Below are 22,424 nucleotides of genomic sequence, written 5' to 3' on the forward strand. Positions count from 1 at the left end.
CGAAGGGGGGAGGGTGGGTTACTTACAGGGAATGAGTCAATCAAGGGGGTGGGTTTTCATCAAGGAGGAACAAACAGAACTTTCACACCGTAGCCTGGCCAGTCATGAAACTAGTTTTCAAAGCTTTCTGATGTGCAGCGCTTCCTGGTGTGCTCTTCTAATCGCCCTGGTGTCTAGCTGTGCGTAATCAGCGGCCAGGTGACTTGCCTCAACCTCCCACCTCGCCATAAAGGTCTCCCCCTTACTCTCACAGAGATTGTGGAGCACACAGTAAGCAGCAATAACAATGGGAATATTGGTTTGGCTGAGGTCTGAGCGAGTCAGTAAAGTGCGCCAGCGACCCTTTAAACGTCCAAAGGCACATTCTACCACCATTCTGCACTTGCTCAGCCTGTAGTTTAACAGCTCCTGACTACTATCCAGGCTGCCTGTGTATGGCTCCATAAGCCATGGCATTAAGGGGTAGGCTGGGACCCCAAAGATAACTATAGGCATCTCAACATCCCCAACGGTTATTTTCTGGTCTGGGAAGTAAATCCCTTCCTGCAGCCATTTAAACAGATTAGTGTTCCTGAAGACGCGAGCATCATGAACCCTTCCCAGCCATCCCACGTTGACGTTGGTGAAACGTCCCTTGTGATCCACCAGTGCTTGCAGTGCCATTGAAAAGTACCCCTTACGGTTTATGTACTGGCTGCCCTGGTGCTCTGGTGCCAAGATAGGGATATGGGTTCCATCTATCGCCCCACCACAGTTAGGGAATCCCATTGCAGCAAAGCCATCTCCTATGACCTGCACATTTCCCAGAGTCACTATATTTGGTAGCAGCAGCTCAGCGATTGTTTTGGCTACTTGCACCACAGCAGCCCCCACGGTAGATTTGCCCACTCCAAATTGATTTCCGACTGACTGGCATTGCAAGCTTCCACAGGGCTATCGCCACTCGCTTCTCAACTGTGAGGGCTGCTCTCATCCTGGTATTCTGGCGCTTCAGGGCAGGGGAAAGCAAGTCACAAAGTTCCATGAAAGCACCCTTACGCATGCGCAAGTTTCGCAGCCACTGGGAATCATCCCATACCTGCAACACTATGCGGACCCACCAGTCTGTGCTTGTTTCCCGGGCCCAGAATCGGCATTCCATGAGTAGAACCTGCCCCATTAACAACATGATCTCCAAAGCGCCGGGGCCCACGGTTTGAGAGAATTCTGTGTCCATGTCCTCATCACTCTTGTCGCCACGCTGCCGTAGCCGCCTCCTCCTAGCCTGGTTTTTCAGGTCCTGGTTCAGCATAAACTGCACGATAATGCGCGAGGTGTTTACAATGTTCATGACTGCTGTCTTGAGCTGAGCAGGCTCCATGATTGCCGTGGTATAGCGTCTGCACAGTTCACCCAGGAAAAAAGGCGTGAAACAGTTGTCTGCCGTTGCTTTCACGGAGGGAGGGGGAGGATGTACCCAGAATCACCCACGACAATGTTTTTTGCCCCATCAGGCATTGGGATCTCAACCCAGAATTCAAATGGGTGGGGGAGACTCCAGGAACTATGGGATAGCTATGGGATAGCTACCCACAGTGCAACGCTCCGGAAGTCGGTACATGGACGCACACCGCCGAATTAATGTGCTTACTGTGGCCGCATGCACTCGACTTTATACAATCGGTTGCCCAAAATTGAATTCTGTAAATTCGGAGTAATCCCGTAGTGTAGACATACCCTAACTGTTTTAATAGGTAAGTGAGTGTATGTTACTAATCATTGAACCTTTAAGCAGTGAAAAGACGTGTTGGGATGGCTGCAATGTGGTTTAAATTGACAACCACGTGGTGGGTGTGTCAGCCCTCCTTAATGCTATAATGCTTGCAGTCGGGAGCACAGTACATAACAATATTCAAATGTCCCATGGCAGAAAGAGGAAAAAGAAAACCCCCAGGAGTTGAGTATCATAAATGAAAGACTGAGAAGGAAAAGGACCAAGCAAAAACAGCAGGGATCCTTCCTGAAATATCTTCTCTTTAATCCAAATAAAGATGAAGCAGTTCACAACATCCAGATGAAGGAATTTTACTTGGAGAGGAGGTTAGCTCACATCCGCATGGAAGCATTTGGAACATCAAGATGAAGGTATATTACTTCGAGATAAAGGTAGCTCACATCCACAAAAAAGCAGTTTGGAAACTCAAGATGATGGATACTTACTTCTAGATGAAGGCAACTCACAGCATCAGACTGATATGGAAGTGGAGAAAATTTATTCACCTTTAGAGACACTTGCAGAAATTGAAGTAAATGAAGTAGAAGGAAGAAAGGATGAGGAAGTTACAAATAAGTTACAGTATGGGGACCCAGCTTCATAGCCCAGATGTGATGACAGTGTGCAGCAAATTCTCGTGGAACATGGACCCGAACAAGTTCATGAATTTCCCTTCCCTAAGGATGGAAATAAAAGAAAATTCTCTGCTCGGCATTACAAGAGGAAACTCATTAATGGGGAAGAAATTCATCAAAACTGGTTACAATATTCAGTGTCGAAAGACTCTGTGTTTTGCTTTTGCTGCAATTGTTTAGAAATCAAGCAATTGGTACATCACTTACTGAAAATGGTTCAAAGGACTGGAAAAACATATCTTCAATTCTCTCTTCACATGAAAGAAGTACAGAACATTTGGAATGTCTTCAAAATTGGAAAGAACTTGAATTACGATTGAAAAAAGGAGAAACTATCGATGAAGAAAATTTACATGTGATCAAGGAAAAAGAAGAATATTGGTAACAAATATTAGAGCGTCCGATTGCTTTAGTGAGAGTTCTTGGTGGGCAAAATTTAGCATTCCATGGCCGCGGTAGAAATGAAAATTGTACACTCCAAGTAATGGAAACTTTTTAAAATTTGTTGAATACCTAGCTTTGTTTGATCCAGTCATGAAGGAGCATCTACGTAAAATAACTGATCATGAAACACAGGAAAAAATATGCAGAATGAACTGATTCAAATCCTAGCAAATGCCATTAAAAAGAAAATTGTAGAAGCTGCCCATTCTGCAAAAACTTTTCAATAATACTGGACTGTACACCAGATGTGAGTCATGTTGAACAAATGATGATGATCATTCATTTTGTGGATAAGGAAAAGTCTGCAGATGAAGATAATGTTGAAGTGCTCATAAAGGAACATTTTTTGGGTTTTGTACCACTGAAGGAGATGACTGGAGCATTTATGACTGAAACTATTCTACAAGAGCTTGAAACAGTGTCATTATCTGTTAAAAACTTACATGGCCAAGGCAATAATAATGGGAGTAATATGAAGGGTAAAGACAATGGTGTGCAAAAGAGAATAATGGCTTAACATGCCGTTGGGAGATTCTGAATTGTGTGAATTCTCGAACTGTGAAACCATTTAGTCAGACAAGATGGGAGAGTCGCACTGATGCTTTGAAGCCCCTTTGCTATGAACTTGGAAACATTTGTGATGCCCTAAAAGTCATGTTCTCATCTATCCTCCCCTGTTGAAGGAAAAGGCCCAGGTAGGGACCATTGAACTGTGGAAGTAAATGTGTGGTTACGCACATGGTGTCGGAGAGAGGGCTTTGGATTCTTTGACCATGGGATATTGTTCCCAGAAGAAGGATCACTAGGAAGAGATGAGATCCACCTAACGAAGAGAGGGAAGAGCATCTTCGCAGGCAGGCTTGCTAACCTAGTGAGGAGGGCTTTAAATTAGGTTCACAGGGGGATTCAGACATAAGCTCTAAGGTAAGTGGGGAAGTGGGATACCAGGAGGAAACACAAGGAGGAGGGTGCAACAGGGGAGGCCTCCTGATTCATACCGAGAATGTTGGGCAATCAGCTAGTTATCTTAGGTGCCTGTACATGAATGCAAGAAGCCTGGGAAACAAGCAGGAAGAATTGGAAGTCCTGGCACAGTCAAGGAACTATGATGTGCTTGGAATAACATAAATTTGGTGGGGTAACTCACATGACTGGAGCACTGTCATGGATGGGTATAAACTGTTCAGGAAGGACAGGCAGTGGAGAAAGGGTGGAGGAGTTGCACTGTATGAAAGAGAGCAGTATGATTGTTCAGAGCTCCAGTATGAAACGGGAGAAAAGCCTGTTGAGAGTCTTTGGGTTTCATTTAGAGATAACTTGCATCTGAAGAAGTGAGGTTCTTACCCACGAAAGCTTATGCTCCCAATACTTCTGTTAGTCTCAAAGGTGCCACAGGACCCCCTGTTGCTATTTAGAGATAAGAGCAACAAGGGTGATGTCGTGGTACGCGTCTGCTATAGACCACCAGACCAGGAGGATGAGGTGAACGAGGCTTTCTTCAGACAACTAACAGAAGTTTCCAGATCACAGGCCCTGGTTCTCCTGGGGGAATACAATCACCCTGACATCTGCTGGGAGAGCAATACAGCAATGCACAGACAATCCAGGAAGTTTTTGGAGAGTGTTGGGGACAACTTCCTGGTACAAGTGCTGGAGGAACCAACTAGGGGCCATGCTCCTCTTGAGCTGCTGCTCACAAAAAAGGAAGAATTAGTAAGGGAAGTAGAAGTGGGTGGCAACCAGGGCAGCAGTGACCATGAGATGATCGAGTTCAGAATCCTGACAAAAGGAAGGAAGGAGAGCCACAGAATATGGACCTTGGACTTCAGAAAAGCAGACTTTGACTCCCTCAGGGAACTGATGGGCAGGATCCCCTGGGAGGTTAATATGAGGGGGAAAGGAGTCCAGGAGATCCGGCTGTATTTTAAAGAAGCCTTATTGAGGGCGCAGGAACAAACCATCCCAATGTGCATAAAGAATAGCAAATATGGCAGGAGACCAACTTGGCTTAACAGAGAAATCTTCGGTGAGCTTAAACACAAAAAGGAAACTTACAAGAAGTGGAAACTTGGACAGATGACTAGGGAAAAGTATAAAAATATTGCTCGACCATGCAGGCGTGTAATCAGAAAGGCCAAAGCACAATTGGAGTTGCAGCTAGCAAGGGATGTGAAGGGTAACAAGAAGGGTTTCTACAGTTTTATTAGCAACAAGAAGAAGGTTAGGGAAAGTGTGGGACCCTTACTGAATGGGGGAGGCAACCTAGTGACAGATGATGTGGAAAAAGCTGAAGTACACAATGCTTTTTTTGCCTCGGTCTTCACAGACAAAGTCAGCTCCCAGGCTGCTGCATTGGGCAGCACAGTATGGGGAGGAGGTGAGCAGCCCTCAGTGGTGAAAGAGTAGGTTAAGGACTATTTAGAAAAGCTGGACATGCACAAGACAATGAGTGCAACACCTCTGAGAGTGCTGAGGGAGTTGGCTGATGTGATTGCAGAGCCATTGGCCATTATCTTTGAAAACTCATGGTGATCGGGGGAGGTCCCAGACAATTGGAAAAAGGCAAATATAGTGCCCACCTTTTAAAAAGGGAAGAAGGCGTATCCAGGGAACTACCTCAATCCCTGGAAAAATCATGGAGAAGGTCCTCAAGGAATCCATTTTGAAGCTTTTGGAGGAGAGGAAGGTGATCAGGAACAGTCAACATGGATTCACGAAGGGCAAGTCATGCCTGACTAGCCTGATTGCCTTCTATAATGAGATAAGTGGCTCTGTGGATATGGGGAAAGTGGTGGACGTGATACACCCTGACTTTAGCAAGCCTTTTGATACGGTCTCCCACAGTATTCTTGCCAGTAAGTTAAAGAAGTATGGATTGGATGAATGGACTATAAGGTGGATAGAAAGCTGGTTAGATTGTCAGGCTCAACAGGCAGTGATCAATGGCTCCATGTCTAGTTGGCAGCCAGTATTAAGCGGAGTGCCCCTGGAGTCGGTCTTGGGGCCAGTTTTGTTCAACATCTTCATTAATAATCTGGATGATGGGATGGATTGCACCCTCAGCAGGTTCGCATAGTTGGGCTGCATTAGTAGGAGCATTGCCTAGGAGATTGAGGGAAGTGATTATTTCCCTCTATTCAGCACTGGTGAGGCCACATCTGGAGTATTGCATCCAGTTTTGGGCCCCCCATTACAGAAAGGATGTGGACAAATTGGAGAGAGTCCAGCAGAGGGCAACAAAAATGATTAGGGGCCTGGGGCACATGACTTATGGGGAGAGGCTGGGGAAACTGGGTTTATTTAGTCTGCAGAAGAGAAGAGTGAGGGGGGATTTGATAGCAGCCTTCAACTACCTGAAGGGGGGGTTCCAAAGAGGATGGAGCTCGGCTGTTCTCAGTGGTGGCAGATGGCAGAACAAGGAGCAATGTTCTCAAGTTGCAGTGCGGGAGGTCTAGGTTGCATATTAGGAAACACTATTTCACTAGGAGAGTGGTGAAGCACTGGAATGGGTTACCTAGGGAGGTGATGGACTCTCCACCCTTAGAGGTTTTTAAGGCCTGGCTTGACAAAGCCTGGCTGGGATGATTTAGTTGGGGTTGGTCCTGCTTTGAGCAGGGAGTTGGACTGTGTTTGGCTTCTGGTTACCCAGTGTGGCACTGCAGAGGCTCTTTTGTTACTGGCTTGGTGAATCTAATTATAGAATAAATCAGCATTTTGGGGGACTGTCTGAGTTTGGCATTCTCAGTGTAGCCCATCCAATGCACCTGGTCACAACACAGTCTTATGTGCCCTCTTTTTGCCAAAAAGGCCAAGGATGAAAGTCATGGAGATTGTCCTCCCCTTTCATTTGGCTTCTCCAGGTTGGGGCAGTGTGTGTAGCTGGGGATTGTACAGTTACTACCCATGTTGTACCTGTTGTATGGATTTCATACAGAAGGGCTGCTAGGTCAACCTAATGCCATTCACCAGCAAAAAAAATTTCACTTTAAAACATATAACATCTTTTTCAAACAGAGTGATATGAAGGGATTGTTATGTGTGTGCACTACATGGAATAGAGGGATGAGTCCAAAGTGTACTGAATCACTTCAAATTAAAGAGAAGTTTCAAGATACTTTGTTAATTTCCCAAGGGCTTTTCTGATTCAAAAGGCACTAAGGTAGCTCTTAATTGCAAATGAAGCACCTGCCTGAGGTTAGGTTCTGAGAAGGACATCAAGAGAATTGCATCTCCAATGATGACCAAAACCCATAATAAAGAACTCTACCAGATCAAATAACGGATCCTTTGGAATCTGAGTGGATGAGTATGTTTCTGATGCAGGTAGGTTCTGTGGTTGTGGGTTACACTGAAGCTAGTATGAAGAGCTGTCTATCTGAATATCTTCAGTGGTACAGTAGGTGGAGTTTTCCAGAGAATGTCAAAGAAGAACCGTTTTTAACTCAGATGTGAAATGATGGTCTAATAACAGAGCGAGGACAAATGTATAATCAGGTGCAGTGTCATAGAAATCAAACTGTGATGATCCAGAAATTGAAATTAATAGATACAAAATACCTTTCTTAATCCATTCCCATTTCAATTATGTTAGTTTAATAATGGACAGAGTAGGGCAGTATGTTAATTCAGCATTCTTATACATGAGGCAATGTGGTCAGCTGGAGAAAACTGTAGGATGTGATGTAGGAGACCTGTATTCTATTCTTCACTCTGCTATTGACTTGCAGTGTGACTTTGGGCAAATTGCTTAAAACTTTGTCTACCTGAGCTTTGCGAATCTGTAGAATGGAGAATAATTAGGATTAATGTGCTTTGAAATTGACAGATGAGGAGCCACACAGTTTTTGTTACATACTTGTTCTTTTAAGTTACCCTCTGGACAGTAGAAGGTTGAGAAATACATGTAATTAAACTTATCATGCACAGTACTTCAATTCTCTCTTCCACCTCACCTCCATCCCAGAGAGAAACTCTAAGATTTAAAGTGCAAATTGAGAGCAAATCCTGCAAGATGTAGAGAATCCATCATATGTCATCTGTGGGATTTGAGTCCACTCTGCATAAGCCAGACAGCTTCTAGAACAATAGCTGGTGGAAAATTTTCCAACACATTTTTCTATGGAAAATGGCTTTTTTAATAAACTGACATTTTTCTTGAAAGGAGTCTGTCGGTGTTGAAATTTCTCATGTGTTTGTTAAAAAAAAAAAAAAAAAAAAAAAAAAAAGCTTTTTTAAAAAAAAGCAAAATTCAACTTTTTGAGGGGGAGTGGGTTAAAAATACTCCCCTTGATCTGCTGGCAATGCTCCTACTAATGCAGGCCAATATGCCATGGGATTCTTCCGTCCTAAGTACAGGACTCTGCACTTGTCCTTGTTGAACCTCATCAGATTTCTTTTGGCCAGTCCTCCATTTTGTCCAGGTCCCTCTGTATCCTATCCCTACCCTCCAGCATACCTACCTCTCCCCCCAGCTTAGTGTGATCCATGAACTTCCTGAGGGTGCAATCTATCCCATCATCCAGATCATGAATGAAGATGTTTTCAATTCGCTGGCAGTTCTGGAAAAAAATTGGTGTGTGTCAAACAATCTGAAATTTCTGAAAAAACAACTGACAAATCCAGTCAATTTTGGATCCAATGAAAAATGTTGTTTAACCTGCAACATTTTGTTTCTGGGCATTTTTAAAGGGCTACATTTAGAAGATTGCTTGCGAAGGAAACCAGCATGTAACTTTTAACCCAGTGATTAGAGCACATGCCTCAGATGGGGAAGACAGCATTCATATCCCAGCTCTGGAATAGAGATTTGAACTAAGGTCTCCCATCTGCTAAGTAAGTACCCTAACTGCCAGCCTATGAGACATTCTTAAGTTGGGATTTCTCCATCTCCCATGTTGAAACTGTTCCACTATGTATAAAAGATTTGAATAGCCATTGGGCCAGAGAGAGAAAGAAGTTCAGACTGACATTGTAGCCTGAAGTTTAGGGCACTCACCTGGAACTTGGGAGACCCAACTTTAAATCCCTGCTCCAATGATGATTGAGAGCAAGTAGCCTACAGCTAGTTGTTAGGAATGCACTTACAAGAGGGAAAACCTGGATTCAAATCCCTGCTGTAGAGTAGGTATTTGAACTGGGATCTCCCACATTCCAGGTGAGTGCCCTAACCACTGGGCTTAAAAGTTATAAGGTGGGCTATTGCTGGTTTGTGAGTCTAGCCCCCTCCCCATTATTTTTTCCTGTTTTTACTATTTTACTATTCAGTGAATGTGTCAATAAATAACAGGTAAACAAATATCAGGTGGGAGCTAAAAATAAAAGTAATGAGTTGCTGATAGGCAAGTGATGGAACTACAATATAAATTAATGATGGGAAAAAAGTAAGCAAAGGTTAAGAATAAATTCCTTTAAAAACAGGGATGGGTTTAAGAAATGATTTCCTGATCTCAGTAAACGAGGTTATGCCCTGAAATATGTGGTTCCATTGCCTATGTTATTTTTATCTTATGAGATGCAAGTGTGCTCCTATATGGAATTCCAAAATGAATAAAGCATAGAAGGAAGTAATTTTGAATGTAACATTATAATTAGCCTTTGGATAAATTTCCACAGCGTTATAATTAACCTTTGGAACTCTCTGCCACAACATATTACTGGAGAGAAAAAAAAACTTTAGAAAACTTTCAACTATATTTTGAAATCCCATTCACTATGTTGCACATGAGTCACCCAAGACAAACTATGGGTAGGACCTGCTTGCCTCCTAGCTGTCATACAGGGCAGCTTTGCCCAGACTTTTGAAAGCTGAATCCCACTTTAAGAAAATGAAACCAATCACATCCTCTGCTGCAACCCCTCCATGTGTTGATAAAGGCTTATCAATGTTCATGTATACATCTTCAACAGCTGTCCCTTCCTCTCACCCGGTCCCAGAGTTTTGGAAGCATTCGCAGGGGGTATTGTGAACTCTATACTTTCCCTGGAAGGTAAGCATTTGCCCAATTGTCCTATTTACAGGCAGCACTCAAAGTTGCCATGTTATAATAAAGTGCCTCCCACCTATCACTACCTCTCATGTATTTCTGAGGGATTTAACAGGGACTAGGCATTTCTTCTGTCTAAGGGGAGGAATTACTAGACAAAAAAATTGTGACTCAAAGACTGTTTTCTTTAAGACCCTCTCTAATTCTAACATATACTTTAACCTTCTTTTGGAAGATGCTCAATACTGAATACATGGCTGGGGAAAACTACACTACAGTGACCGAATTCATTCTCCTGGGATTCACTGACCATCCAGTGCTGCAGAGCATCATCTTCATGGTGTTTCTAGTGATCTATATCACCACGCTGGTGGGGAATCTCGGGCTGATTGTGCTAATTAGGGTCAATCCCCATCTCCACACGGCCATGTACTTCTTCCTCAGTAATTTGTCTTTTGTCGACCTCTGTCACTCCTCAGCCATCGCCCCAAAGGCAATGCAGAATTTCTTGTCAGAAAGGAAATCAATCCCTTACATGGGATGTGCTGCTCAAATGTTCTTCTTCACTACATTGATAACTACAGAATGTTTCCTCCTGGCCGTGATGGCTTATGACCGATATGTGGCTATTTGTAACCCCCTGCTCTATATGACCATCATGTCCCCAAGGGTCTGTGCCCAGCTGGTGGCTGGGTCATATATCTTGGGTGTTACTGGTGCTTCGGTTCAAACAAGCGGTGCCTTTCGATTATCCTTCCATGTCTCCAACATCATCAATCATTTCTTCTGTGACATCCCAGCAGTCGTCAAGCTCTCCTGCTCCAGCACCTACATTTCAGAGATGGTGCTTTTCATCTTCTGTGGGGTTATTGCCCTCACAACATTTTCGATCATCCTTGTGTCCTACATTTACATCCTCACCACCATCCAGAGGATCCGCTCCACTGAGAGTAGGTGTAAAGCCTCTCCACATGCACCTCCCATCTGACAGCCGTCACTGTGTTCTATGGGACAGCCATTTGCATTTACGGCATACCTCAATCCAAACATTTGCTTGAAGAGGGCAAAATCATCTCGGTGTTTTATACTCTGGTGATTCCCCTGTTGAACCCCCTGATCTACAGCTTGAGGAACAAAGAGGTGAAGGATGCTCTGACATCAACTGTAAGAAGAAAAATACTATTGTTTAGAACCTGATTAAAAAAAATACCCCATCAAACGGCACGGATAGACTTTTTTGACATAATTCACACTGCTTATTCAACACTTCTCTGTTAATAATATATATCTTTTAGAAATGATCAAGCACTGAAAAAAAAAATAGATCAAGATTTATATCAAGGTTGATCAGGAATTTTCCTTGAAATTTTTGTCTTCAATAGAAATGTGATTCAACAGAAAAAAAATATTGTAAGCTCATGAAGGGAGTTAATAGGAAAGAAAGAATAAAAATTGTGCATCATTATGTGGAAATTAGAACACGCAACTAGTTTGGCATAATTTGTCTTTTTAGCTACTACTTTCCACAAAAGTGAAATTTTCCACAAGAAAACGTTGATTTTGAAGACTAGTTTAGACTTTCTGGTGTGAGAAATCTAAACCAAATATTTTGCTTTGGATCATTTCTACATTAATTTCTGCATTCACCTAAGCTGCTGTGGTCCCTTATGGGAGCTGTTGTTTGAGTGCCTCATGACCTCAGGGTTGGCATTCCTTGTTGAACTACATTTCCCATGATGCACTGTGTTCAGAGAACTCCTATGATTCCCTCTGGTGAGGTGCCATGGTGTAAGACTATGATGCATCATGGGAAATTTAATCAGCTATGGCAGCCTGCTCAGAGGAAGGAATGGGGGCATGAGACACAGAACTACAACTCCCAGAAGGCACTGCAGCTACTCAAGCAGATGTAGATGAATTCTGAGCTGACCTAAAGAGAAACATTTCAATTTACCTCAACAATCCAAGATGAAACTTTTCCAGTTGTGAAAGTCAACATGTCACATTTCATACAATAATCTCCAAAAAAAAATTTTAAAAAAAGGATGAAAACAAACATTGAAATTTCAGAAATTCCCACAGAATGGTACTCCATTTTTTTATTAGCTTCAGTCTATGTTGTCATATGATCTTTGGTCAGGTTTAGAAGGGTTTGGTAATATTTTTATAATACTGCTGGCCTGATTTTCAAAAGTGCAACTCATTGAAAACCAGGTCCTAGGGTTAAGATCTTCAAAAATGGCTGCCTTGAGTTGGGCTGCTAAATTCATCTTTGGGCCTAAATATGTATCTCCAAGACTGCTGAGCACCCAAAATCTCCTTTTGATGTCAATAGAAGCTTCTTGGTGCTCAGCATTTTTGAAAATAGAGCTAATTGAAAGTCAGTGGAAGTTGGGTGCCTAACTACCATTTGAACCTTTGAAACTCTCCCTCTCAAACTGTCTAAATATTAGTTATGGGGCCTAACTTTAGGCACCCAATTTTTGAAATCTTGGCCCTGTAAATATTTCTTACCAACTCTGCATAAGGAGACCCAATTCCTAATTCCCAACCCACTTCAAATTCCTAGTTATGGAAAATTGGTACAAGTCTGATGCATAAGTCCAGGACTAGGAGTCAGAACATTTGGTACGTCTATCCTGTTTTCTACCCCAAATCACTATTTGACATCAGAAAAGTCCCTTCCAACCCCGCCTCTCCATTTCTCCCTTTGTAGAGCACTTTGAGATCTGCTGCTGGAAAGAGGTGTATAAAGGGCAAACGTGTTAACTCATCCCTCAGCTTCTCCTGCACCAAACAAGGCCGGCCCCCTCTTGCTTCAGTAAAGGGGAATTGCTTTTATGTGCTTAGTAATGTAGTGCCCATGACACAGGTAAGCACGTGATCCTATTCAGTAGAGGGTAAGTGAAGCAATGAAATGACTATCTAGACAAACATTACAGGAACATCATACAACAAGGATTTCTAACTTGGGGGTCTCAACCAGCTAGGACAGGTCACAACTCCCTATGTTGCTACATAGAAGAGTGTGGGTGGTTTCCAAGTGTGGAAGAGGTTAAGAATTACTTATCTACAGCGCTGAGGCCCCAAAGAATTAAGCACAGGTCAACCAATGAAGGCAGAGATGTTGGTTTCCAAAACCCAAAATAATTTTATTGCAAAACCACCAGACATAACAAGAAACATATCTCAGTGCAACAGACAATGAGCACCAGTTATGACTAGACTTAAATTACAAACGAACAGACAGAAAGACAAAACAGGCTGGAGCACAGGAGTTAAGAGCTCAGAACCCATCTCTCAACCTCGATCAGTTGAGTCCAAACCAAAGTGCTACCTCCAACATTTACTGACCTCCCCTCCCCACAGTTGCTGTTTAACTTGCACAGCGCTTGAGATAGGTCTTGGAGGAAATAATATACTACGGGGGAGAGAGGGGAATGGCCTATGTAGCAGAGTTTCTGCTAAAGCACAAAAGACACTCTTGGGGAAATCCTGGTTTTTATGATCAGTGGTATCGGAAAGTGGGTGTAACTTGGGTAGCTGGGTCAGCTTTGATCTGCCAACAGGGAGGGGAACACAAAGAAGATTGAACATGCCCATCAAAGCAAGGCCAGCATCACTGCCCCTGGGGGTCTGATTATAGCACTGTAGGGGGCCAGAGACAAAAAAGGGTTTAGGGCATATGGGTGTCATTTATAGGGTCAGGAGTGGGATATGAAAAGGCTCTTATGTCAAATTGGGGTCTGGCTGCTGGTGCTGGTGACAGTCACTTCCAGGCCAAGGGCTGGTGGAGGAAGAGAAGGGAGAAGACACAGCTTAGTCCCAGTCCAAGGGCTGGCAGATTACAAGGGGGGCAGCGTTAACATGCCCGAAGCGGATCCCCGGGTAGAAGAGAGGACAGACAGGCTCAGCAAACTCAACGCTGAAGGTGTAGATGTGGGAATGGTCTGTCACATTATAGAAGGAGACCTTCCCTGCCTCATAGTCCAGGAACACCCCGACCCGCTTGGGTTTGACGCGCAGGTGCAGCAGTGTGAAGGGAGTAGTGGTGGCCGCATACTTCCCATTCCACAGCCGCACTCGCCAGTAGCCAGTGTCCGGCTTGGCATCGATCTTGGCCTTGCGGCTGACTGACTCATAACAGACACCCAGGGCCCACTGGGTCTTGTTGCCCACATCCACCTCCCAGTAGTGCCGGCCTGAGATGTAGGCGGCTGAGCCCAGCACACAGGGGTAGATGATGAAGCGCCATGGGGTGTCGGGAAGCACCTGGGAGACATTGATGAAGTGCACACTCTTGAGATTCTTTGAGAGTACAAGGTTGGGATGAGCCGTCTCAGGATCCAGGGTCATGTCCCCTAGACAGAAGAGGTGGGGAAAAGAAGACCCATTACTCATCTACCCCCACATAAAAGTGGGGGGGGCCAACAGGTGCCTAGCACCTCCCTGCCCCCATGGTAACCTCAAAAAGGGGGGGGGCTTAACAGAGGGCTAGATGTTGCGGGGTGTGCGCGTGTGTGGTGTGTGTGTGTGTGTGTGTGTGTGTGTGAGAGAGAGAGACATTTAGAATAGAGTCTAGGAGCAACAAGAGGGAGATCAGTTGGGGAATAAAGACATTTAGTCTCCAGAGGCTCCCCCATACACACGAGCAGCACCCCCTACCAGTCTGCCTTAGCAATCCATCTGCAGAGAACATCCTTTAAGAGGCAGAGAAAGACTGCCTCCATGGCTCAGTCAGCCCTTGGCCTCCCTGCAGAGGGTGCACCAGCGAGGGGGCCAATTAATGCCAGTGGGAACATGCCTGGCCCACAAGAAGCTGGAGCAGCATGCAGTCACCCTACAGGATAAACGCAGTGTCTGAGTCACACCCCTGTATCCCCATCCATCCCCATGGCCAGCACAAAACACTCAGTATGCAGCATCCTACTTCCCAGAGCTAGGAATAGAATCCAGGAGTCCTGACTTCCAGCCCCCCTGCTCTAACCAACGAGACCCTACTCCCCTCCTAGAGATGGGAATAGAACTCATGAATCCCAACGCCCAGGGCTGAATATATTTTAGTTATTTATCTACCACTGTATTTTCTCAGCAATTTAGTAAGTGTGAAGAACTGCCGTGGGAAAAATTCCATTGTCTTCTTTAGCTCAAGAGAAATTGAAGGCAGCTCTAGGATCTTAGATATTTCATACCTGAGGAAAACGAATGTCATATTATTACTGCAGTGAACTTTACAGCCTATGTTTAACAGAAATTATTCACCCAGAGATGACATGCAGCTGCTTCTGGGGTGGAGCCTGGCAGCTGATTAACATCAGCAGAGCAATTGCTGCAGAACAGGCCACAAAGTGAAGGGGAATCCCATATATAATTGAAACCACAGGGGGCATTTGAGGGGAGGAAGGATAGAATTGCCAGGAATTGAACCAGGACACCGTGATCAATGCCCCAAATCTGGGGGCTGGAGGGGGAAGAAGCAGGGGTTCTTCAGTGACCATGAGGAGTCAGAATCCTTTCATAACATCTAAAATTGGAGGATCTAGCTCCAGTGCTGTGCTGGGCCACTGGGGTCTGTATTGATCCAGAGAGGAGAGCATTCCCTACTGAGCCTCCCATACTGCACCCTGCAATAGAGCACTTGCTAGTGCTGTGGTCCAGTGAGGAGAACACTACAGTCCTCTGGCACCTTGCTGGGACAATGGAATCAGTATTGACGCCAATGGAAAAGTGCTCCCTTCTGAATCACTCTAGAATCACAGCATCTTTAAACACCACTTCACAGCCAGGAGAGGATGGAACTCACCGCTGCATGATGCTCTGCACATCCTAGAAGGAAGGAGGAGGGGTAAATTTAAAGCAAGTTCTATGGTTTAGTCCCACAACATCCCTGAATCCACACAGCTGGAGTCCCAGCTTGTTCTCTCTTCTCTATCATGAACCACAACGCATTTGGATCCCTAAGCAGACAGCAAAAGCTAGTGGCTGAATAATCTGCAAATGAACATATCATACAGTGTTCGCGTTTCCCTCCAAAATATAGTGACTGATTATTTCTGATAAATACATTGAGTCCTGCCCTGAACACCCCCTACACATTCCTTGGGGTTAATATACTTGGACTCAGGAAGGGAAGTATAATCCAGTGGTTAGGGCACTTTCCATTGCAAGCAGCAGATTTCTTAATTCACTAGAGTGTGCTTCTTGTCTTCCAATGTTGCTCTTAGGTACTTCCATGGCCCCCTGTCAGGGTTCCCTGCCCACTCTGAACTCTGAGGTACAGATGTGGGGACCTGCATTAAAGACCCCCTAAGCTTATATTTCACCAGTTTAGGTTAAAACTTCCCCAAGGCACAAATTAGTTTCCTTGTCCTTGGATGGTATTGCTGCCACCACCAAGTGATTTAAACAAACATTCAGGGAGGGGCCACTTGGAGCCCTATTTCCCCCCCCCCCCAAACCCCTTCACCCCCTTTCCTGGGGAGGCTTGAGAATAATACACCAACCGTTAGGTTAACAAAGTGAGCCCAGACCAAATCTCTGGTTTTTAGGACACTGAAAATCAATCAGGTTCTTAGAAGAAGAATTTTATTTAAAAAAATATATAAAAGAATCACACCTGCAAAAGCAGGATGGAAGATAACTTTACAGGGTAAATAAAAAGATTTAAAACCCAGAGGATTCCCCTCTGATTCTGCTTCCCAGTTACAAAACAGGAATAAAATTACCTCTTAGCATAGGGAAAATTCACAAGCTAAAACAAAAGGTAATCTAGCGCATTTCCTTGCAATTACTTACAATTTTTATACTCTTAGATGCTTATTTCAGGTAGGGTTTTAGGAGATTTTTTTTTCCTGCCCTGGTCCCTCTCTGTCTGAGAGAGAACAACAAAGAGACCACAAACAAAAAACCACCCCCAACAGATTTGAAAGGATCTTCTTCCCTCATGGGCACCTGATCAAAAGGACCAATCAGGTTATTTGAGCTTCTTAACCCCTTACAGGTAAAGGAGGGATTTTATGCTATCCGTAGCTGTATGTTTCTGACACCCCCACACTGTAATATGAGCACCACACAATCTTTCATATATTTATCCTCACAACACTCCAATGAGGAAGGGCAATGCTATTAACTCCATTTAACAGAGGAGAAGTGGAGGCAGAGGGGCCAGGTGAGTTGCCCAAGATCAGACAGTAAAACTGCAGTGGAGCAGGGATTTGACCCCGAGTTTCTGAAATCCTAACGTAATGACCTAAGCACAGAGCCACTTTTCTTCCCCTCAGTAACCACACCTCCTTTAGTACTGTCAACCTCAAATTCCTCTCTGCTGGGTTTGAGGATGCAGACATGACAAAGGCTAATGCAGTCCTAGGATGCATCAGGTGAGGCATTTTCAGTAGAGAGAGGGAAGTGTTAGTGTCTTTGGGCAAGACAATAGCAAGTCCTCATCTGGAATATCATGTGCAATTCTGGTCTCCCATGTTTAAAAAAAGATGAATTTAAACTGGGACAGGTGCAAAGAAGGGCTACTAGGGATGACCAGAGGAATAGAGAATCTGCCTTACGAGAGATGTAAGGAGCTTGGCTTATTTAGCCTAACCAAATGAAGGCTGAGAGGAGATAGAATTGCTCTTTATAAATACATTATAGGGATAATACATCATAGAGAAGGAGAGGAGTTAAGTTAAGCACCAGTGTGAACACAAGAACAAATGGATATAAACTGGCCATCAACAAGTTTAGGCTTGAAATTAGACAAAGGATTCTAACAATCGGAGGAGTGAAGTTCTGGAATAGCTGTCTAAGAGGAATAGTGGGGGCAAAAAAACAAAAAAAAAACCACACCTAATTTAACTCAAGACTGAGCTTGATCAGTTTATGAAGGGGATGGTATGGTTAGGTTGCCTACGATGGCATATGGCCCATCTGCCACTGCTATTAGTAAATATCTCCAATGACCAGAGACGGGACACTAGATGGTGAGGGCTCTGAGTTACTACAGAGAATTCTTTCCCAGGTTTCTGGCTGGTGGGTCTCACTCACCTGCTCGGGGTCGGATTGCCATATTTGGGGTTGAACAGGAATTTGTCCCCAGGTCAGATTGGCAGCGACCTGGGGGTGTGGGTGGGGGGAGTTCACCTTCATTTCAACTAGAGTAGACGGTGGATTCTCTATAACTTGAAGTTTTTAAAGCATGATTTGAGGACGTCAGTAACTCAGCCAGAGGTTCTGGGTCTGTCACAGGATGGGGTGGGTGAGATTCTGTGGCCTGTGATATGCAGGAGGTCAGACTAGATGATCAGAATGGTTCCTTCTAGCCTTAAAATCTATGAGGAATTCCTGGCTGGCTGGTTCCCCCACATTCCTAAGCCGTCAAGTAAGAAGAAGGTTAATTCTTAGGTATATTATGTTAAGGCCTAAAGAACTCAACTGAGATCGGGTCCCATTATGCCGAGTGCTGCATTTATACATAGAGACGTGGTCCCTGCCCTGAAAGGCTCAATCTAAATAGGTACATAATGAATTTTATTTAATACACAGGGAACTGAGCCAGAGACCAAGGTCACAGAGGGACCCTGTGGCCAAACTGAGACTTGAACCCAGCTCTTTCCAGTCCCATTTTCCTGCATTAACTACAAGACCAGCCACACATTCCCGCTGAATGATATCCAATAGTGTCCCACATGAACTTTGGAACCCAGCAATCCTGTATTAACACAGGATTTTCCAGGCCCATCTAGCCTCCAGTGCTGGCCTGCACCAGCTGCTTCACAGAAAGGGACGAACTACCCTCTACTGGTTCAATTCCATAATTGACCATAGGGAGAAGTTACTCCTTAGGGCTTGTCTACACTACAGTGCTCACAGCAGCATACCTACGGTGCCACAGCTGTGCCACTGTAACCCTGTAGTGTAGACACACACTACAGCAATGGAATGGGTTCTTCCTTCACTGTAGTAACTCCAACTCTCCAAGTGAAGGTAGCTAGGTCAAACAGAAGAATGCTTCCATTGATCTAGCCATGTCTACACTGTGGGTCTAGGTCAGCATAGCTGTGGTGCTCCAGGATGTGGATTTTTTCATACCCCTGAGGCCATAATTAACTCAACCTAAGTTTTAAGTGTAGGCCAACCCTCAGTCTCATGCAGTTCAAGGTTGGCTTCTGGCCTGAAACAAAAGGGTTAAAGAATGCAGGAGTCCTGACTACCTGTTCTAACCCATTAGACCCCATTGCCCTGCCAGAGATAGAACTCTGGACTCCAGACTCCTCCCTTGCTCTAACCTCCAGGCCCCACTCTCCTCCCAGAGCTGGGAGAGAACCCAGGAGTTGATATTCTCTGCCCCATGCTCTAACTGCTAGACCCCCCACTGACCTTCAGCATCTCTGGACCCAATTCCAGACACTTCTCCCCCATCTCAGTGATGAGTTTGCTGAGGGAGAGGCGCTTCTCTGAGAGCAGGGCCATGTGGTCCTTCAGCTTCTCCAGGATCTCTGCCTCCTCTGCTTTCAGACGCTGCAGCTGCATCTCCTTCTCCTCCTCCAGAAGGCAGCACAACTCCTTGAACTCACAGATGATGCGCTGGTGGCAGCTCTTCACCAACTCCTATCAGCAGGGGAGACAAATAGCAGGAGATCAGTGGAGAACATTCCTTGACCTGGGTCTGCATCGGAGCCAGGACCCAGGGAGAGCAAAGCCCCCCCTCTCTTCAGTTACCCACCCACACCTTAAGCCAGCCAGTCTCCCAGCCAGGGTCGCAGATTGGAGCCAGTACCCCCCAAGCTGAAAGGTCTCCTATCCCCACTCCTAGGGATTCTCTGACCCCACTCACCCTCAGTTCCTTGGGCCTTTTCTCCTTGGCAGAGATGTGCTTATTCACCTCCTGCAATTTCACATCCAGCTGCAGCTGGCAATCCTGCAGCTTGGACTGGGGGTGGGACAAGAAACAGTTTCTATTTAGGCAAGATAGCCAGTGGATTCAGCACTGGAACGAGACTCAGGAGACCTGGAACCTGTTCCCGGTGGCTTCAGGCAAGTAACTTTTGCCTGTGTGCGTGCGCATCTTTTTCCACTTCCACCCTTTGTCTATTTAGGCAGTTCAGCAATTTGGGTAAGGTGCTATCTTTCACAATGTGTGTGTACAGTGCCTAGCGCACTTGGGTCCTGATCTTGGCTGGAGGATTTAGCTGCTATCATAAGACAAAGAATCCCAAGTAACTTTCCTCCACGGCCAAGATTTATACTCTGAATGCACAGGAATGCTAAGGGCTAAGAGCCAAAGCTAGATATATTCAGGCTAGAAAAAAGGGGCACATTTTTGAAAGGGAGGGTAATAAAGCACTGGAAAAACTTCCAGGGGATATGGTGGCTTCTCCATCATGGGCAGGCTTTAAATCAAGCCTGTGTGTGTCCTTCTTAAAGATCTGCTCTAGTTCAAGCACCAGATAGGGACTGGATGCAGGAATCACTAGGGGAGGTCCTCTGACTTGTGTTATGCTGCTGCAGGAGCTTAGACTAGATGATCACAACAATATCTTCTGGCCTTCAAAGCTACTAAACATGTTCTCACCACCAAACAAGAACCTGGAAACATATCCAGGAGCTAACTATCATGGAATCACCGTGGAGCCAGCGCTAGCAAAATGTGGGGATCTTTATTTCCCTTTAGTGGTTGATCCACCTGAGACGATAAATGTCTACCACATGGAGTTATTTCCTTTAGCTTAAGCAGTACAGGCACATGCTTACAACAATGAAGATGGTGCATTCAAATCCCACTGATGACCCAAGCATCATGCTTCATCAGTCCATCCCCTTCCATCTCTGTCTATCTTACCCTAAGCAATAAGACCAGGAGAAAGTCAATTTCCCTTCCAGAGGGCAAGGGGATGAATCCATTCTGATTCAGTGTTTCACACCTAAATGATCTGCATTATGGCAGAACCCTAATCAAGATCAAGGCCCTATCAAGCTCAAGGCTGTACAAACACACTCCCCTGCACTGAGGAGCTTACAATCTGAGATAAATGAAGAATGATCATTCCTTTTTACAGATGGGGAATGGCAGCACAGACCGATTCAGTGACTTGTTCAAGGGGGATTCAGAGAGACTGATGGGTTAATACCTAGCTCTGGGAGGGAAGTTGGTCTAGTGACTAGATAAGGCCCAAGAAAATTTCTGTGTTCAATTCTTCGGTTGGAGAGAGGTTTCTAATGGTTAGACCAAGGAGCTGGAAGGACAGGACTTCTGAGTTTTATCCCAGCTCTAGGAGGCCACTGGGTTAAAATAATAGAATATCAGGGTTGGAAAGGACCTCAGGAAGTCATCTAGTCCAACCCCCTGCTCAAAGCAGGACCAATCCCCAGACAGATTTTTGCCCCAGATCCCTAAATGGCCCCCTCAAGGATTGAACTCACAACCCTGGGTTTAGCAGGCCAATGCTCAAACCACTGAGCTATCCCTCCCCTCCCTTAGAACAGGAATGGTGGGGAGGGCAGGATTCCTGAGTCCCATGCCCAGCTCTGGGAGAGGAGGGGGTCAGAGCAGGGAGGCTAGGACTCCTGAGTTCTACCCTCACCTCTGGGAGGGGAGAAGGGTCTAGTGGGCTAGAGCAGGAGGGACAAGGAGGCCAGGAACCCAGGATTCTCCTTAAGCTCTAAGAGGAGATTGGGGTCTAGCATTTCTTGCCAGGGGATAGCAGTCCGGTACCTTGTATTCCACGATGGCATCCTCCAGGGGCCCCACACTGTGGCCACGGTTGCCATGGGAGACTGCACACACCAGGCACACGGCCTCCTGGTCCTCTTTGCAGAAGAAGTGGAGCCCCTCATGGTGCCAGGGGCAGAGGGGCTCGTCCTTCACCTCACACTTGCCTGAGTGCAGCTGCTTGGTGATCTCCACCACACTGGCTAGATGCCGGTTGGGCACCACGACATGCTGGGCACAGAGCTCCCGGCACACAGGGCAGAGGTGATCCTGGGTCCCAGGCTCCCAACAGTGGCTGATGCAGGCCCTGCAGAAGCTATGGCCACAACTAATCGTGACTGGGTCCATCAGGTACTCCAGGCAAATGGAACAGGTGGTGTCCATGCACAGGATCTCCAAGGGATTGAGGGAGGCCATTGCTTGGACCACTCTAGGATGAGGTGGGAGGGCCGCTCAGTGAGAGGCAGAGGGAAGAAACAACCCAAAGGCAGGCTATGGGGAAAAGCAATACATTATTCACCATGTGAGATTGCACTGGTGCAAGGGCAGGTGTCTGGGAGTCAGGACTCTTCGGTTCTATCCCTGGCTCTGGGTGGGCCAAGGAGTCTAGAGGATAGAAATAGGAGCCACAGGGGTGGGAGAAGCCAAAGTTCTGACTCCTAGTTTATTTATTTGGTTTGTTTTTAAAACTGTAACATCCTGGTATTGGTGCACCAAGACAGCCAGGAAACAAAACCAAAACACACTTGAATCAGTACAGAGGAAAGCCTCCCTCTCACATTCCCCCCAAGCCCACTCAGCTTGCCAGTGCACCCTGGTCTGGGTCAGACTGGGATCAGCACTAGAGGGGAACAGCCCCATGCTCCATACCTGCCCCCTTCCTTTCCCCAAGCCAACCCTTTCTT

At 45.4% G+C, this 22,424-nt stretch overlaps 1 protein-coding gene and 1 pseudogene across 1 annotated transcript; one reads left to right on the top strand and one right to left on the bottom strand.

Annotated features, from left to right (window-relative positions):
- Nucleotides 1–10,059: 10,059 nt before the first annotated feature.
- Nucleotides 10,060–11,012, top strand: LOC135877852 (olfactory receptor 5M5-like; annotated as a pseudogene).
- A 2,622-nt stretch (nucleotides 11,013–13,634) lies between these two features.
- On the bottom strand, nucleotides 13,635–21,936 carry LOC135878415 (E3 ubiquitin-protein ligase TRIM39-like). The gene is made up of 6 exons (XM_065404085.1): nucleotides 21,523–21,936; nucleotides 19,645–19,740; nucleotides 19,188–19,418; nucleotides 15,619–15,641; nucleotides 14,892–15,007; nucleotides 13,635–14,176 (listed from the first exon to the last, which is right to left on the bottom strand). Exons 1-6 carry the CDS (start codon nucleotides 21,934–21,936, stop codon nucleotides 13,635–13,637), a joined length of 1,422 nt encoding a protein of 473 aa, XP_065260157.1.
- Between the last annotated feature and the right edge of the window lie 488 nt (nucleotides 21,937–22,424).

This window comes from Emys orbicularis, chromosome 4 (genome assembly GCF_028017835.1).
Source record: "Emys orbicularis isolate rEmyOrb1 chromosome 4, rEmyOrb1.hap1, whole genome shotgun sequence".
NCBI lineage: Eukaryota > Metazoa > Chordata > Testudines > Emydidae > Emys > Emys orbicularis.

Coding starts and splice junctions, on each gene's coding strand:
- LOC135878415 (XM_065404085.1), bottom strand. CDS start 21,936: ATGGCCTCCCTCAATCCCTTGGAGATCCTGTGCATGGACACCACCTGT. Junction 19,741..21,522: donor ATGCCATCGTGGAATACAAG/GTACCGGACTGC, acceptor TCCCACCCCCAG/TCCAAGCTGCAGGATTGCCA. Junction 15,642..19,187: donor TGGGTCCAGAGATGCTGAAG/GTCAGTGGGGGG, acceptor CCTTCCTTCTAG/GATGTGCAGAGCATCATGCA.